The sequence below is a fragment of the Rhipicephalus microplus genome, chromosome 1, assembly GCF_043290135.1.
Source record: "Rhipicephalus microplus isolate Deutch F79 chromosome 1, USDA_Rmic, whole genome shotgun sequence".
In the NCBI taxonomy this organism is placed as follows: Eukaryota; Metazoa; Arthropoda; class Arachnida; order Ixodida; family Ixodidae; genus Rhipicephalus; species Rhipicephalus microplus.
The window spans coordinates 149,357,231-149,373,366 of record NC_134700.1 but is presented as its reverse complement, the minus strand read 5'-3'; the positions used below and the strand labels follow the sequence as shown (position 1 = coordinate 149,373,366).

Genomic DNA, 16,136 nt, shown 5'->3' with positions numbered 1-16,136 from the left:
TAAATTTTGTTTTCTTTTCTGATTTTGTGCGACAGTGGTTATAGACACCGTCAGCGGCTGCGGCGGCGGGCAACTACGGCGCTGCGCGTGACCCGAGTTTTGATTACAGAACAGCTTTCGCTGTAAAATACAATAGGAAACTACGCACATATCTAACACAGTAAGCGTGCAAAGAATCTACCTGTGGACGGAGTGCAAAATATATGCCGCGGTCGCCTACGCTACCCTCTAATGAGTATATACAAATGTTTCTCATTCATAAGAAGACACAATAACCATCAGCTATGCCCATCTGCGTCACAGTATGAAGAATAGAAACATTATGCAAGTTAACGATAAGGTTGCGCCCAGTAAAACACGCCAAAAGCGATCGCTGCACGTCTCTGGTTTTCGAGACATGGCCATAGTTAAAGTACCTCGCTCATTGTGCGAAACAGTTTATCGAATATCTTCATTTGACTATGCAGTGTGAATACGTTGTCCTTAGTGTTGATTGAGAGCACTCTATGGCCGTATGCCTATCCTTTCATTTTCATCATATGTATACTGCGATGTAATGGCAACAGAACAATTTTACAAATTCAGCTATATATATAGTAAGTGCATTCATGCCGTGTCTATCACTAACAAGAAATTTCATTTTTCGAATATCTTCCTCAATCTGTTCACCAGTGTCAGACGAATTCCGCACATGTGGAAGCTTCCTGCGAGAATTCAGAAATACCCTGCTTCTGTATACACATAAGTGCTTTTCGTTTTTTTTCGTAAAAACGTTCGTACATGGATGCAGGTTCTTATCCTATCCTTGTTTTAACGAATAAAACAATAGTAATTGTAAGAATAGTGGCTATGAATATCCTTGCAGCTATTTGCGATCAAGAGCGCGAAAAAAATTCTTTCTTGATTATGGAGAACTGCCCCGACGGCTCGCAGTAATTGAGAACAGAGGTACACCGACGACATAAAACGAAAGGTCCTGAACAACAACTGGCTCGTGCAGTATATGACGTCTAGATGCGACGCATTTCGTATGACTAGAAACAACCAACAACCACCAGCGGAACGGGCACGGACCTCGTCTTTGCTAACACAACGTGCCATTTATGACGAATAAACCTTGTATATAACTGTACACCGCTTTTTCAGTCACTTACATGCGTAAGTAGTCAATGTCACGAATGATTTAAGCTAACCCCAAACGATCCCACTCCTTCACGCACTCATCATCCTTCACTTCATGGATATGCCATGTCTTTTTTTCGTATATTATTCCATGCGACCTTCCATTATTTACAAATGCAAGTCCTGTTGAAACAAGTTTTAAAGATACATGTCTGGATCTACTCAAGGAAGTGACAGTAGTTAAACGATGAATCTCTTTGGCAATGAATACATATAAAAATCAGTTCTGTCACTTCTCTCAAACAAATTCTTTTCTTTAATCACATAATTGCATCGAGGGACAGTAGTGATATTATCTCAATTACTTTACATCGCAAATTAATTTTTGTCTGAAAAGAAGGTGTTTTGCAAAGCCCAGTTTTATAACTAAAGGCGACTTTTCGTGCGACGTGGTACTGCTGAAACTAGATGTCGCCATATTCTTTGATATGGTCTTAATATAATTTTAAGTGGAAAAGAAACAAATGCAGACATGAAGCGATGCCGTATCTTCGATGCAATGCTGCCGTAACTGTAAAACTGAAAGAAATACGGGTATGCTGACACACATTTATTTTTTTTTATCTGTGAGCAATTATAATAGAGCTACGTAAAAATGCATGAGCATTGTGGCAATATGCATCGGCCATTCAGTTGTGTAATTGTGTACTGCCAATTCACGACATTTAGGAAACATGACTTTATAGAAAGAAATAAAGAACTGCGAACTAGAAAGTTGAAACTGCCTCTTGTAAAGCTCTCACAGCACGGCTTACACACAGAAAACAGTGACGTGGTAATCACTCACCCCTACCTGCCTATATCGTCATAACAACTGCTAGAGACTGAATGCTATCTGCTAATGGACAAGGAAGCTCTATCTTTTTGTGAGGCAACATCACCAGTGGTAAACAATATCATTAGGCCAAACCCTGCCATTAAGTGCTCATGTGGCATCTATGCAAGAAAAATAAAAGGCTTTTACCTTGTCTGCGTGAAACACATAAGCTGCAAACAAACTGACTACAGTGAAAGTAAGGTTAGCGACAACGCCATGTACACAATAATTGATCGTGTACACAAATGGTAAAAGTTGCGGTAAATTTTTCGCCAAGTTTCTGCGGTAAACGGCCATCTCAACGTCACAGCCGCGCACCACACGGTGAGTGAGCGAACACACCTTTATGGATTCATAAATAGCTTTTCACATGACACTCAGCTACGAGAGCATCGTTCCACGAGCCTTTCGACTGAATAAATGAAATGATTGGAAATACTTGTATTTTCATCGGCGACCTTGCACACGATGGGAAACGATCGACTTCACAGGAGGAAGAAAGAAGAAGAAGCGCATACTCTTGTATCTGAACTTAGCCATCTCGCCTTAGTACTTCCATAAGTGGCACGTGGCATCCGTTTATCACTTCCTTAACCGTCCATCTCACTCGATGCCTCTGTAGTTTCTAGCACTGCAGCAATCGTAGTGCTCCGCCATCCTCTGGTCCAAACTTCTCTACCCTACCATTCGAATGCCGAGCTTCATGTACCTGAAACGTTTATTCTTTGGGCACATCTGAGCACAGCACAAAATATGTGAAAGTTTCCGCCTCAATTACCCACAGTCAGCGTGTGTGAAGCTGAGAAAAAACGCTTTACTAAGTGCTTGCTTACAGGGTGATCCGCGAGTGCGATACTAATATCACTTGCGTGTTTGGAATCCCTGTCAGCCGTGTCTGCACGTCTACGCTTCTTAGGTTAACTTCAGATTTGGAAATTGCGCTCCCTGGGCGTAATTTTCTCATGCACAAGAACTGTGCGTGAAATGAATGCATTTAGCAACGTTGAGTAGTGAACAATCAAAGTAAGAACAAGTTATGGTCAACTGAAACGCATCATATCGTTCTTGTTTCTTCTTTCACACCAAGTGTCAGCATGACCTTGGGGTGAATAAAACATCCAGAACGTCTGGCAAGCTTTAACTTAACTCGCGCTTAGGTCGCCCGCGGGGAACGTCAAGGCATGGCAGGTCTCGGCCTGCAGAGTATCCAGAACGCGTCAGTTTCGGGTCAGTTTAGAATACATGGAGAGACATAGTCGTAATACCTGAATGCAACCGGACATTTCTTGATTATTCTTAATAGTCATAGCATTCCACTACTGCCTACGGCGGCCACTCACGATTTGGATCATGTTGCGCAAAAGCATTGTTGTGCTTAGATTTAAGCTTGAAGAACATCGGAGGGCCAAACGTATTCTGAAACAGTAAAGTACGACGTCTGTATGAAGGTCCTTGTTTTGTTCATGATGGCCACATATACGGTAGCCATCATAGACTTTTTTATTCAGACAAGTGTTAATGCACTTAAAAATGAGTTTCTCACGCTCATCTGCCCTTTCATTACTTTACGCTGATCATGAGCATTTTTGTCATACGCACCAATAATCATGAAGAAGAAGAAGAACTGTCACCCTTCAAGTCGCCTAAGGCAAATTCATATTGGACCCTGTGATTTTTCGCGTACTACAGTTCTGTTCGACTCACGAGTTACTCTTGTCTTTTATACATGCCTATGTAAAAATTTGTGATGCTGTGTGGCTAATGAGTTGGTGGAAGAAGGCTTACGAAACTAACAACAAATAATTGGCACCCACCCATTTCCAGCAGAAAGTTGATTGATATGTGTGGTTTAACCCCTCAAAACCACCATATGATTATGAGAGACGCCGTAGTGGAGGGCTCCGGAAATATTGACCTCCTGGGCTTCTTTAACGTGCACCCAAACCTGAGCACACTTGCCTACAGCATACTCACCTGCATCGAAAACGCAGCCACCTCAGCCGGCATTCTATCCCGTGACCTGCGGGTCGGCATCTAGCAGAAAGTTCTAGAAGTGAATGGAAACGGGATACCAGGTTCAACCCTCGAACTCAGAAGAACTTTTGTTCGACTTGCAAGCTTTTCTTTCTGAAAATTCGTATGGCTGCCCTTGTCATTAGAGGTTTTGAAGTGCTTTTGACGAAAAACACACCATTTCGTATAAAACGTCCCACGTAGCGCATAACGTGGAGGAAATTCCCGGAGTGTTGTGAGTACGACTTCGTATATAGCTCGCCTACCATCGCCAAACTGATTTGAATGAGCCGCAATATTGTGCATTGCGGAGCCAAAGTAACTTTCATCCTTGCCACTGTTGAGTTCACTCCGTTAAATGTACTGCACTCTATGCAGATTGAGTAACTCCCCCCCATGCCTGATTCCCTTGCTATCTTTCTTTTCCTATGTTGCCTTTTGGACTCTCATTGTGCCTTCCGCATTGCAGGGTAGCAAAGTGGATATTTATCTTTAAATTATTCTTACAGAACATTTATCTGTCTGCCTCATCTCTCTCTCTCTCTCTCTCTCTATCTCTCTCTCTCGCTTCCCGACCGCTTCTTTTTTCAGGTACTTTCGCTGTTTGTCCTTCCTACAGACGCAGCGCCATCGTACAGCAAATCGCAAGAGCAGCCGACGGTGGTATAGGAGCGTTTGGTATGCTCCCTTCTAATCTGTACATGCAGATCGAACCTCAACTGTTTTCCACCCATTTACTATAATAATGTAAATTACCCAGCTGATTATGGTAATCTTCGCAGACATAATCAGAAGACAATTGCCTCTTAACATAGGCTGCCTTCGCCAGCGGTTCCTGTCTTTACGAAAAGTCGTCAAGGGGGGGAGTGCAGGTCGAGCCGGAAGTTGAGGAAATCATTACGTAACAGTTCCCACAGTCCTTTCTGTTTTTTTTTTTTTTTACTTCGCGAGCATAGCGGCAAAGACAAAGCGGCAAAGCACGTCTTGGACGGACATTCCCCTATGAAATACTGCGACAGAATCGATGATTTCGCGCCGTTTTGGCAATTGAGATGTTATAGTGGTAATCAGTTACGCACCCTAACGCTTCATTCACCTTTTATTAGTCAGTTTTCCAAATGAGTGAACAAAAAGTGAGCGTACGTCGCGAATGCATACGTAGTCCTCGAGATTATTTGATGATCGCGCAAAGAGGGAATCAGCGATCACGGCTCTTTTATAGGTGACAGTGGTAGGTGTCGGACCAATTGACTCGTATGAACATTTCTTACCATCTCGTGTCAATAATATTGTTACGTAAGAGTATGGAAACGCGATCTGAAAGCATCCGCGTTGGAATGAAGAAAAAAGATTAAGACTTATTGAGCACTTTCGGGCGCCAGAAGTGTTTACTGTAAAAGTAACGAGATATGCCCATGGACACTGCTATTCTACTTTCCTGCCACTTAATTAACAGTGTTACTTCTCTAACACTACCTTGTTTTGATGCAAATCCTTTGAAACACGCGTTACATGTCCCTTATGGGCAGTGCCAACGCACAAACTCACGGAACGAAGAGAAGGGACACAAACAAGCGCTGACTCTCAACTGAAGAATTTATTGAAATATACAATTTATCTGAACACATAAGATAAAAAACGCACAGAACATGCGCAGAGGGCCAGCGAAGGATCGTGTCCCAAAGTATACCTAATGTATCGCGACAAACCAGCACCCCTGCCCTTTTCCCACATCTTCAAAAGACGACATGATTAGCTTCTTCGGAGTTGAGACATACCACAAGCACAGTCGATCTAGTTATCAAGTGTCATTTGCATATGTGACCTTTCCGTCGGCATGGTGCTGCTTACTGCAGGCACGCTGCAGACGAGGCTTCTAGAACACTCACTACACAACCTCATTGTTTATATACCTAAAAAAATCTGGAGTTCTAAAGCAAAAGCTGGCTTCGCGTGGCGAGAAAATGTTGAGCAAGGAACGCCGCTGAAGCAAACGTTTGCGCGTAGAGTCTTCCATTAATTAAGGTTGTTCACAACGTAGCCGGACGGACACATACATGACATTGCCCTGAGCGCAGTTCTGTTCTGTTCTGCTCTGTTCTGTTCTGTTTTGTTATAAATGTTTGCCTGGGGAGAGGTACCTCTCCCAAGCCAAACAAAGTAGCCGATTTATTAAGCACCTCAATGTTGAGGTTCTTAATAAATCGGCTACTTCATATCAATAAGTTCTGCAGTGAAAAAAAATAACGAATGATACCCATAATTACAATAGGCAAAAGAAAAAAAAACAACAAGAAAAGAATAATCGCACATTGAAACAACTTGAAATAGCATGGCAATGTACAGCTTGCTTGCAGCAGTTCGCACTGCCATAAAACGTTCACACGCACACATTTCTATTTCTAATGACAGTATATGTACTAATGCATCATTCCATATTCCGTATATCACAACTCCTAGCTCTATATCACAAGAGTTATTACACTCTGGTCTCCACTAAGAAGTCTTTCAGAAAAATGTCTGCCTTTTTCTGAAGATGCATCTCAGGCTATATATAGTCCAAGAAATTTTTTAATGTTAGGGGCCGTCCATCAAACTTTCCAGTTTCTTCCCTAATTTTTTTATTTACTTTGCGTACTTTACGCACTTCAAAGAACATGACGAAAATTTTCATCTGCGTGACCACAATGGCATTTCGGTGAGCTGGATCGATGTGTTTCGCGCAGTAAGCGGTTTGTATACACTAGTTCCACTAGATATCTGCGGAGTAACGTCTTTAAGTGTCGTAAGAGATATGTCACTATTGAAAAATCACTGTGCCGAACAACTTCATAAAATAATCATTGGTTTGACTTAGGGCTATCAAACCAGTTCTCCATAGAACCGTGGTTAGCTCCTTGCGTTAGGATATTTCGAATATCCGCCCCAGACATAGTGGGAATCGGGTAATCCCGTTCTTTATTAACTTTCTTGGCGAGGCTGTTTGCCTCTTCATAGCACTTTATTCCACTGTAACTTGGTATCCATTCGAGTACGATGTTGTGACCCTGCACTGAGGCATATTCCACAGCTGCTGCAATACATTGTGCTATTTCGCCATTTTTGTGCTATTGTGCTCTTTTTGTGCATTGTACTATTTCGCCAGGATGTGTTCCCATGCTTAAGTATCTGAAGGGCGGCCTCGCAATATGTGCATACTACCCACTGTCATGTGCCATAATTGTAGAAGATAAACTTAACTGCCTCAGAAATAGCTACCGATTCTGATGTCGTCAATAAAAATTTGTGCGATAAATTATACACTCCCTTTTCTTCAAGTTTCACTATAAAAATCGCACAGACTGGTGCTTCTTCAGGGCCGGCCCGTTTGTATGTATTTTGTCTTTTTATTGTTTATTGTATGGAAATGTTGAAGCACCATCTGTACCGCCACTAGAGGCATCATGTCTGCTTTCTTGCATATGCCATCTATTTCACAGATAACGTTCAGAACCTGCAGCTTCTAAAGTGGTTTTGATGGTTTCCATCGTTTATATCCTGGTACTACTGCTTGGAATAAGGACCCACTATTCTGTAGTCGCGTTGTCGTCCTTTGTGTTAATTCACCAGAGAAACGATCACTGTAATGTTGCACGAAAATTCAAAATCAATTTCTAGATGTTTCACTTGCTCGGAGTACTGCCAAAGGTGGTTTTCTAACTTTTGCATAAACCAAATCACTATGGAAGCCGACCATGACAACCCCAGGCCCACGTGCAAGGCCCTTTTCAATAACAAGCGGATTCTTCTTTCGCTGGAGGCTGGAATTCTATGCAGCAGAAGCAGGGAGCTCACCCTGGAACATATCCGCACAACATGTAGGGTTAACAGCAAACCTTTTGTACCACCACATTTAGCCCCACAGAGATGAATAATGATTTTAATGACTGTGACACTCCCGTCTTTTGTATATACGCATTTTCTTTTTTTAACCATTCGTCCGTTTTCTTTTTTCCTCCTCCCCTGTCTGTTCTGTTCCCCTTTCCCCAGTGCAGTGAAGCAAACCAGAAAATTTCTTTTGGTTAACCTCCCCGACAGGGAAGTCAGGAAAGCCCTGATGGGACTACAAAGAGGCAAAGCTGTTCGTGAAGATCAAGTAACATCAGATCTGTTGATAGACGGTAGACAGATTGTGTTGGCGAAACTGGTCACTTTGCTAAGTGATCGAAGAAGAAAGATGCTGAGTGATCGAAACATTCCAGATCGAAAGACGTTAGACGATTGTATAAGCACTCCCCCTGCTATATTTTTTAGAAAAATACAGTGCTTTTTTATGAAGAGTGCGAGGGAGATTGGAAGGAGAGGGGTGTTGGTATGTTCAGGCATGTGTCATAGTAGTCCTTCCTTCTTTTTGAATGTTTGTGCTTTTTATATGTGTGGTAGCCCCTCTCTGGCTATACATTCCTATTCGGTTTGAACAAACAGTAGCAAGTTTTTCGTAATAAATAAATAATGAATAGATAAATAAATAACTAAATCAAGGAAGGAAGGAAGGAAGGAAGGAAGGAAGGAAGGAAGGAAGGAAGAAAGGAAGGAAGGAAGGAGGGAGAAGGGAAGAATGAAGGGAGGGTGGGAGGAAGGGAGGAAGGAAGGGAGGGAGGGAGGGAGGAAGAAAGGAAGAGAGGGTGGGAGGGGGGGGAGGGAGGGTGGGAGGGAGGAGGCATGGAGGAGGGGAGAGAGGAACGAAGGAAAGGAGGGGGAGGAAGGAAGGAAGAAAGGAAGGAAGGAAGGAAGGAAGGAAGGAAGGAAGGAAGGAAGGAAGGAAGGAAGGAAGGAAGGAAGGAAGGAAGGAAGGAAGGAAGGAAGGAAGGAAGGAAGGAAAGTCGGACAGACAGGCTGGCATGCTGCAGAAGGCGTACAGACATGGGTTAGAATTGATCTTACCCATCCTCCTTGCTGACTAATCCACGTGGCCAGGTCACGCTCGACGAAGAGACCCAGGGCTTGAACGAGGCCTAGCACGTACTCTGGGTGGCCCAACTTGACGCAGTCGACGGCGAGTCCTCCAGAAACTGAATACAGGGCCACGATGCGACCCCACGAAATGTCGTTGCGGAACAGCTCGCGAGCGACCGCCTCGAACACGTTCTGCACCGCCGTCTCTGAGGGCAGCGCATGCACGCCAATGTTTCCCGTCACCGTCTGCAAGAGAGGAATTGTGCAGGTGCATGTTACTACGTACAATACGAAATTTACACAGATGGGTTTCATTGTTGCGTAACAAAGAAAAATTCGTTTTTTCCTACTTTATTACGCATTCGTGGAGGTGTAAACATGTCATGGTCATTAGCGCGGGTAGGTGACATCACCAGTGGTCAATAAGAGTAACAGACTGGATTCCAAGAGATTGCTAACGCTTGAGGGGCTGACAGAAAGTCTGGTAGGGAGATGCGGTTTTGTGGGATAACGTGTTTACAGAACGCTCAGGACCGGTTTAATTGGCGATATATGCGACGCCTCAGCCCTGCAAAGGAAGGCACCTGTCATTCTATTAGACGAGCCCGAGTGTATGAAACATGCTACCACAAGCCGCCACCATTTGCGCGCTTTTCTCTTGTACTCGCTGTTTGTTCCTATCAATGTCAGCATATTGGTTAATTTTTATATCAGCTGCTAGAAGTATTTATAGATATACTGGTATTTATTTATTGGTCGTACTTTACTGGCCGCCGTCATTGTACAACCGCAGCGCGTAGCATGCGTAAAGTGAAGGCGATGGGTTTCCTCCCGAAAGACTGAAAATTTTTTTATCAGTTCTTTACTCTCCTTGCATTGTGTAATTACTGCGTTTCAGTGGAAAGCTACATATAGCGTCCACTGTTTTTATGGCCTCCTTATCCACTGCCTTCATGTAGTTCCGTCTCTGAATAGGTCTCCCCTCTTTATTCATTGCAATGGTCATCGTCGTCACCACCATGATTATCATCGGCCTGACTTTGTCCTCTACCGACCAAAAGGTTCTCCAGCGGCCCTCTCGCAAACTTGTTAACCTCGCCTGACTGCTCACAACAGGAACTCGTGCAAACATATCGTATAGGCGTCTTTGCTATGCGCAAAAGGTCCTTTTGCCCTGGTTGTACTCTCTGAGAAGCTAAGATTAGCTGAAAATCCTGACGTAAATTTTCTCCGAGTGACTTGATAAAATCTTTGTGACCAGTATGTATGTGTATTTGTAACGTGAATGTTCCAGTTTGCTGGTGTATATTGTAGTCTTGTGTAGCTTTTTTCCAGTCACGTCCAATGCGCCTGTGTTATTCAATATCTTGGTATATCGCTATAGATTTGCAACATGAGTGCCACAAGGCTCCGTCCTGGGGCCGCTTCTCTTTTTGATTTATATCAATGATCTTGCTGAGTGCGTGGACAGTCAAGTGAGGTTGTACGCAGATGACTGCTGCATATATCGTGAAATTAAGTGCACTCAAGATTCCGAACAACTGCAGAAAGACATTGACTCAGTAATAGCATGGTGCAGTACGTGGAAAATGCAGCTTAACGTGTCAAAGTGCTCTGTCGTTAGGTTTACCAAGAAAAAGCAGTCTTTTATAACAAATTACATCATGGAAAGGATACCATTATCCATGGTAAATGAATACAAGCATCTTGGCGTTGTCATCAACACCACACCATCGTGGAATGATCATGTTCGCATGGTATCAGTTAAAGCCAGTCGCGTGCTGAACTTTCTACGCCGCAATTTCAGAACCGCCCCCTCTTTTCTTAAACAAGTTCTTTACGTGTCAAATGTACGCCCGATTTTAGAATATGCTTGCACTGCCTGGGACCCGGCCACAAAGTTAAATATTGATCCATTGGAGCGCATTCGGAAACGTGCCACCCGGTTTGTGACGGGTGATTACGACTTCACCAGAAGGTCTAGCGAAATTGTTAGTTCTCTTGGTTGGCTGTCACTCTCCTCAAGGCGTAAATATATCGGGCTATGTCTTTTCTACAACCTAATAAACGACAGAACTGGGATCGATAAAAACAAATACATCAGACCACCAACATACATCTCATCACGACGGGACCATCCTTTGAAAGTGTGTGAATATATGTGCCGAACATCAATGTATGCAAATACTTTTTTTTCTAAAACTATACACGAATGTAACAGTCTTCCAAAAAATATTGTGACCGCCCCTTCCACAGCGTTTGCTTCCCTTTTAAAGAAGTATGTGGTCACACAATGATATTGTATGCTGGAATTTAGGTATTTTTTATTTGTTTTTATTTTTGTGTGCCGTGCAATTCAACTTGTTCCCACTCATTTAAATGTACTTTGAATTTGTAAACCACCCTACAACAATGCCCTCAGAGGGCGCTGTAGGTATAAGTAGAAATAAATAAATAAATAAATTGTGTAAATATTCATTACCGTTACAGTGGTGTCATTTTTCTGTCCTTTTTTTTTTCAAACTATGATGGCAAAATATGCCACCGATTTCATGATCAGCCTTTTCGTGTTGCATGGGGTTTACTATAAAAGAAATTAATACAGAGGACGTCTACAAAGACGAGGAGAATGCCTTTCTTCGGTGTTATGAAGCACTGAAAATTACTCAATCTTACGCTGCCATCACGGCGTATTTTAGTAACTTGAGCTATTTTCTACGAATACGTCATGAGAAGCAGCGAAATACCACAAGCACTGACTAGCAGTTGAAATTCACATCGTACGCCAACAGAAAATGCACGGCATGACGTTATTATACGTCTCAGGCTGATATGTCTTCGGCTCTGGTTTGACTCATCAGTCTAAGAGGAGACGTGGATTTCCACCCCACCGCGGCCACTATCGGCTGCATGACAGCTGGTTCAGGAAACTGATCGCTCACTCAAGAAGACAAATCACCGTCTACTCACTGAGCAACGTGCTTTTGTGCACTACGTTTTCTATCAGAGATGGTCAACAAATAAAAAGAAAAAAGGTAGCGTGGCGAGCGGGGCAAACTTATCTGAAGGCACGAACGTTGTGTGATATTCACCATGCACGTTACAACAATCAGGCATGAAGGAGCTTTATGTGTGCAGCTGATGGAAAGATAAATCATGCGTCTTAACTGCACTCGGGATCACACAACACGTCTTCAACTTGCTCGTTTCTACATGAGCTCAGATTTAAAGCTTCAGTTGGGGCAAATCCAAGACCCACAGACACGGACTTTGAAAGATAGCGCAAAAAAAACTGCATACTTAAAGTTTAAGAAATAATTTGGAATCTCCCTTTCACTCTGTATTAGTGAGAACCAACAGACAATCATGCCCAGGAAGGATAGGAGATGCGTTAAGAAGTAATTGTAACGTAAATGGAAATAAGAATAGGTAGATGAAAAGATAACTTGCAGTGGCAGAACCTAGCCTGCATGCGACCTTCTAATGCTCTACCACTGAGCTATGGCAGCGATCATCAACCCGTCCGCTTTTTGGGGTATATATGTCCATACAAACGTGAGCGCATCAGTAAGCGTCACCAGAAGCCATTACGGCGTCTGACAAGTCACCGTAACCAGAATTAGACCAGTAGCATTACGCTAGCCAGAATGACACTCCCGTTATGAATGAAGAAGAGTAGTGTAAATCGACAATTCTTCGTTCATTCAAAGCGAGAGTCTCGTTCTGGCAGACTGAATGCCTTCAGGTGGAATGCAAGGAATTATTGGTCAGCTGCCAGCTCGTAATAAGATCACGTGCTACGTTACACCAGCAGCCAGAAAGAGTGTTCCGCATTCTCCATAATGACTGTACTGGCGGCCCTGACCCACGCTCCCACGTTTAAATGTAATTATATACCCTATGAAGAACATCGGGGGGGGGGGGGGGGGAGAGGTATAACCACCACCATAGCTTAGTGGTAGAGCGTCGGGCGCGTCATGAGAAGGTCGCAGGTTCGGTCCGTGGCGCTGGCACGTTATTTATTTGTCCGCTCTTCTTTATTCACATTTACATTATTCACACTACATTACATCTGATGGCATTCCCTATACTGCGTTGGCATCATTTTTTATTAGTTCTCGTTATTATTGTATCTAACAAAGAAAACGAGCACATAAATTTACCCTCCCTTCCTTCTCTCACTGTGTTGCGTGTGTATGTGCCAGCACGCCTGATTGTGCGTGTGCGTGTGAATAGAATTCAACAAAAAAAGCTTCAACGGCAGCTGGAAACATTTAAAAGGAAGTACGACTACTCTCATCCTGGCTTCTCTGTTTGACGACAGCCCGGTCACGAAAGTTTAGAATCAAGGAAGAGCTCGTAAGCGAATGCTTTTCGAGACGGGAATTCTTCGCGCCAGGGTAATTACTGTAATGGCTCTCTGGGACAAGAAACGATGTCAGCCTGTTTCCTAGTGACTGGCTCTGACAATAACAAACGGATCGAGAACAGAGGCCTCTTAAACAGTTGCTCCTGCTGTTGACGCATCCTTCTCGCTGCGCCTCAGTTATGCAAACGAAGGGTGACAGCCTTCGGTAAACATCATTACTAATAATGGCCAATATAACGACGATTCCACATTACAGACAGCATACATGCATATTATAAAGAAGCTGGGTTTAATAAATATCTTACCGACGCTACAGACAACTTTCGCGAAATAAGCTCTTCGGTGTGTGCTTGTGAGCCGATTATTGAACGTAAGCTTTTCTTTAACAGACAGCTCCTTGTGATCTCGTCATCAAGACGCAGAGGCGTGTAATTGAGCATGTTTAGAATTGTAAAAAAAAAACACCGTCATACGCGCAGCAGCAATGCCATGGCCTTGCCTTATGCGTGCGTGCAAGAGCTCCACAACTGTATTCTCACTATAAAGTTTTAAGGTGAAACGTTGATAGTAATGTGCGCAGCACGATACTGAAAAAGGATATTGCACGGTTAAGCAAGAGTGTCGAAAATTGTTGCGAGATGGATTTCAGTATGCCAAACTTTAGAGGGGCTGTATATAAGATATTGTACCACAGAGTCACACCAATGTGTAGCCGATACATTTTAGTGCGTTACTAACGTAACTCAGTGTGCTAAACCACCCCTGTTGTTCTTACTCCTGTATAGCGTAAAATAAAATAACAGAAAGCAATGAATAACAGAAAAACGTTTCTGTACAGCACCATTCAACAATGAAAAAAAAATCGAGGACGGCTGGGAAAATTTTCATCTTTTTAATGACGCTCGTCCTTTTCAAGAGTCGAACCTAGAGCAGTAATGTATAATGAACCTCCCAATGGGTTGTGCTTAGCCGGCCTATAAGGTATACTCAAGAATTATTTCTTATTTTCTACCAGCATTCTGGCCACATGCAGCCCGTAAAATTACTGTACGCGGAGAATTGTGAGTTTTTGTGGCGGCGGCTGCATTTTTGATGGAGGCGAAAATGCTTAAGGCCCGTGTGCTCAGATTTAGGTGCACGTTAAAGACCCCTAGGTGGTCGAAATTTCCGGAGCCCTCTACTACGGTGTCTCTCGTAATCATATGGTGGTTTTGGGACGTTGAACCCCACATATCAATGGAGAGTTTTGTCATTCAAAAATGACATGTTCCTGGTTAACATAAAAACACAGTCATGGGCTGTCATGTAGAAGAGTTTTACTTTTTTGTCTCTATCAGAACATCACTTCAAAGATGCTCTCAGTCATGTGTGATGACAAAGTGGACTACAGATCAACTTCGTACAAAGTTTCTGCAATAGCTGAAGGCTTCAATACGTTTAAGGCATCTTCGTAGAGCTCCACAGGCATCCAAGATTAAATCGCGCCTTGCTATGCATTGCCAAAGACTTCGTGTTGAATGTCTCAGTGCACCTCGAGGTATTGTGGCATGGTCTACCTTTACGCACTAAAAAAAAAAAAGAAATGGCACACTAGCCTGCACTCTGCAAACAACTTCTATCAAGAATGGCAGTTTTGTGAAGTAATGATTTTAGGCGGGAATAAGAATTCGACGACGTTCAAAGCAAAAAAAGTTGAATACACCTAGAAAGGTAAACAGCGCAAACAAAAAGGATTCATCATTTATAAAAAACAGCCATCGAGGCTTCTCGATTTCTGTAGGCCTTGAAAGAGCGTGGCGATATTTCTGAAGAAAATACGCGTTGATACAAGCTTCAGTTGCATCTGGAGAATGAGAACGGTAGCGAGTGCACACAATTAGAACAACACACATGAAGTGTATGTACGCATGTCAGTTTTACGGAGACGATGGTCGCATCACTCTGTGAAAGTGCCGGCTCCGTGCCACTTGTACTACAGACACACACTGGCTCGAAAAACAGCAACAAAACAATGTTCAGCTTCTCGCACTTCACGCAATTGCTTACACAAGGCAAGTAAAAATGTACACGCACTCCACTAATTCAGCGCTATATCTCCCTCAAGCGCGAATTACGATGCAGTGTTTTTGAATGTGCCCAATTCCCATATCGCAATTCTTATGCACTCAATATTGCATTCAACAAAGAAAATGGCGTATATAGTTGTTCTGTATAAGTTCCAGCTGTTAATTGTAGTTAGCATGTTAAATAATTACTTAATTATTGTGCCGTGAGTCACGCTTTGTTTTGACATAAACAAAAATGACTCACATACTGTAGATCTTGTGGAATTAAATTTGGTTGCATTCAATTAGAAAATATGAATCTTAGCAAAATCAGTGCGAAATCAGATTTTGGTTGCGTTCAGTTAGAAAAAAAGAACATTAATACTTTCGACGTTGGTTCGAGCACTGCACGTTGAACAACCCGTTGAACATAGTTCATTAACTAAAGCTATCGGTCACAGTCATACAGAGCTTGCCGAAGTTATGTAAAGAGACGTTGACTATGCAGAAGGTGCAACTCATTTAATTACGCACGTATAATTTTCCCTTTCGGCCATAAGTTGACACTACTAGCATAACAAAAGTTGCGTACAAAACGTTGCCACTACCGTTGAATGGTGTATATCTTGGTACAGTCGCCGATGACTGATTCTGTTCTTCTTTCTAAATAAGGTCGCTTCATCCGATGCCAAGTTCAACTCGCAGCCTCAAAGACGAGCGAAGTTCACTCTATAACCTGTCACTCTTGCACGCAACACGACCTATATCCGCGAAC

General features: G+C 42.9%; 1 protein-coding gene across 2 annotated transcripts in view; it reads right to left on the bottom strand.

Moving 5' to 3' along the window:
• LOC119178778 (bcl-2-related ovarian killer protein) overlaps positions 1-16,136 on the bottom strand; it is a 192,176-nt gene that overhangs the window by 15,679 nt on the left and 160,361 nt on the right. The window contains exons 2-3 of one of the 2 annotated variants that reach the window (XM_075887465.1): positions 8,936-9,193; positions 3,973-4,046 (exon numbers count right to left, since the gene is read on the bottom strand). In XM_075887465.1, the coding sequence (XP_075743580.1) occupies positions 4,008-4,046; positions 8,936-9,193 (297 nt within the window). In that variant the 3' untranslated portion in view covers positions 3,973-4,007. Of the gene's footprint in view, positions 1-3,972; positions 4,047-8,935; positions 9,194-16,136 lie in introns of those variants that run through there. The other variant, XM_037430021.2, reaches the window with a different exon arrangement.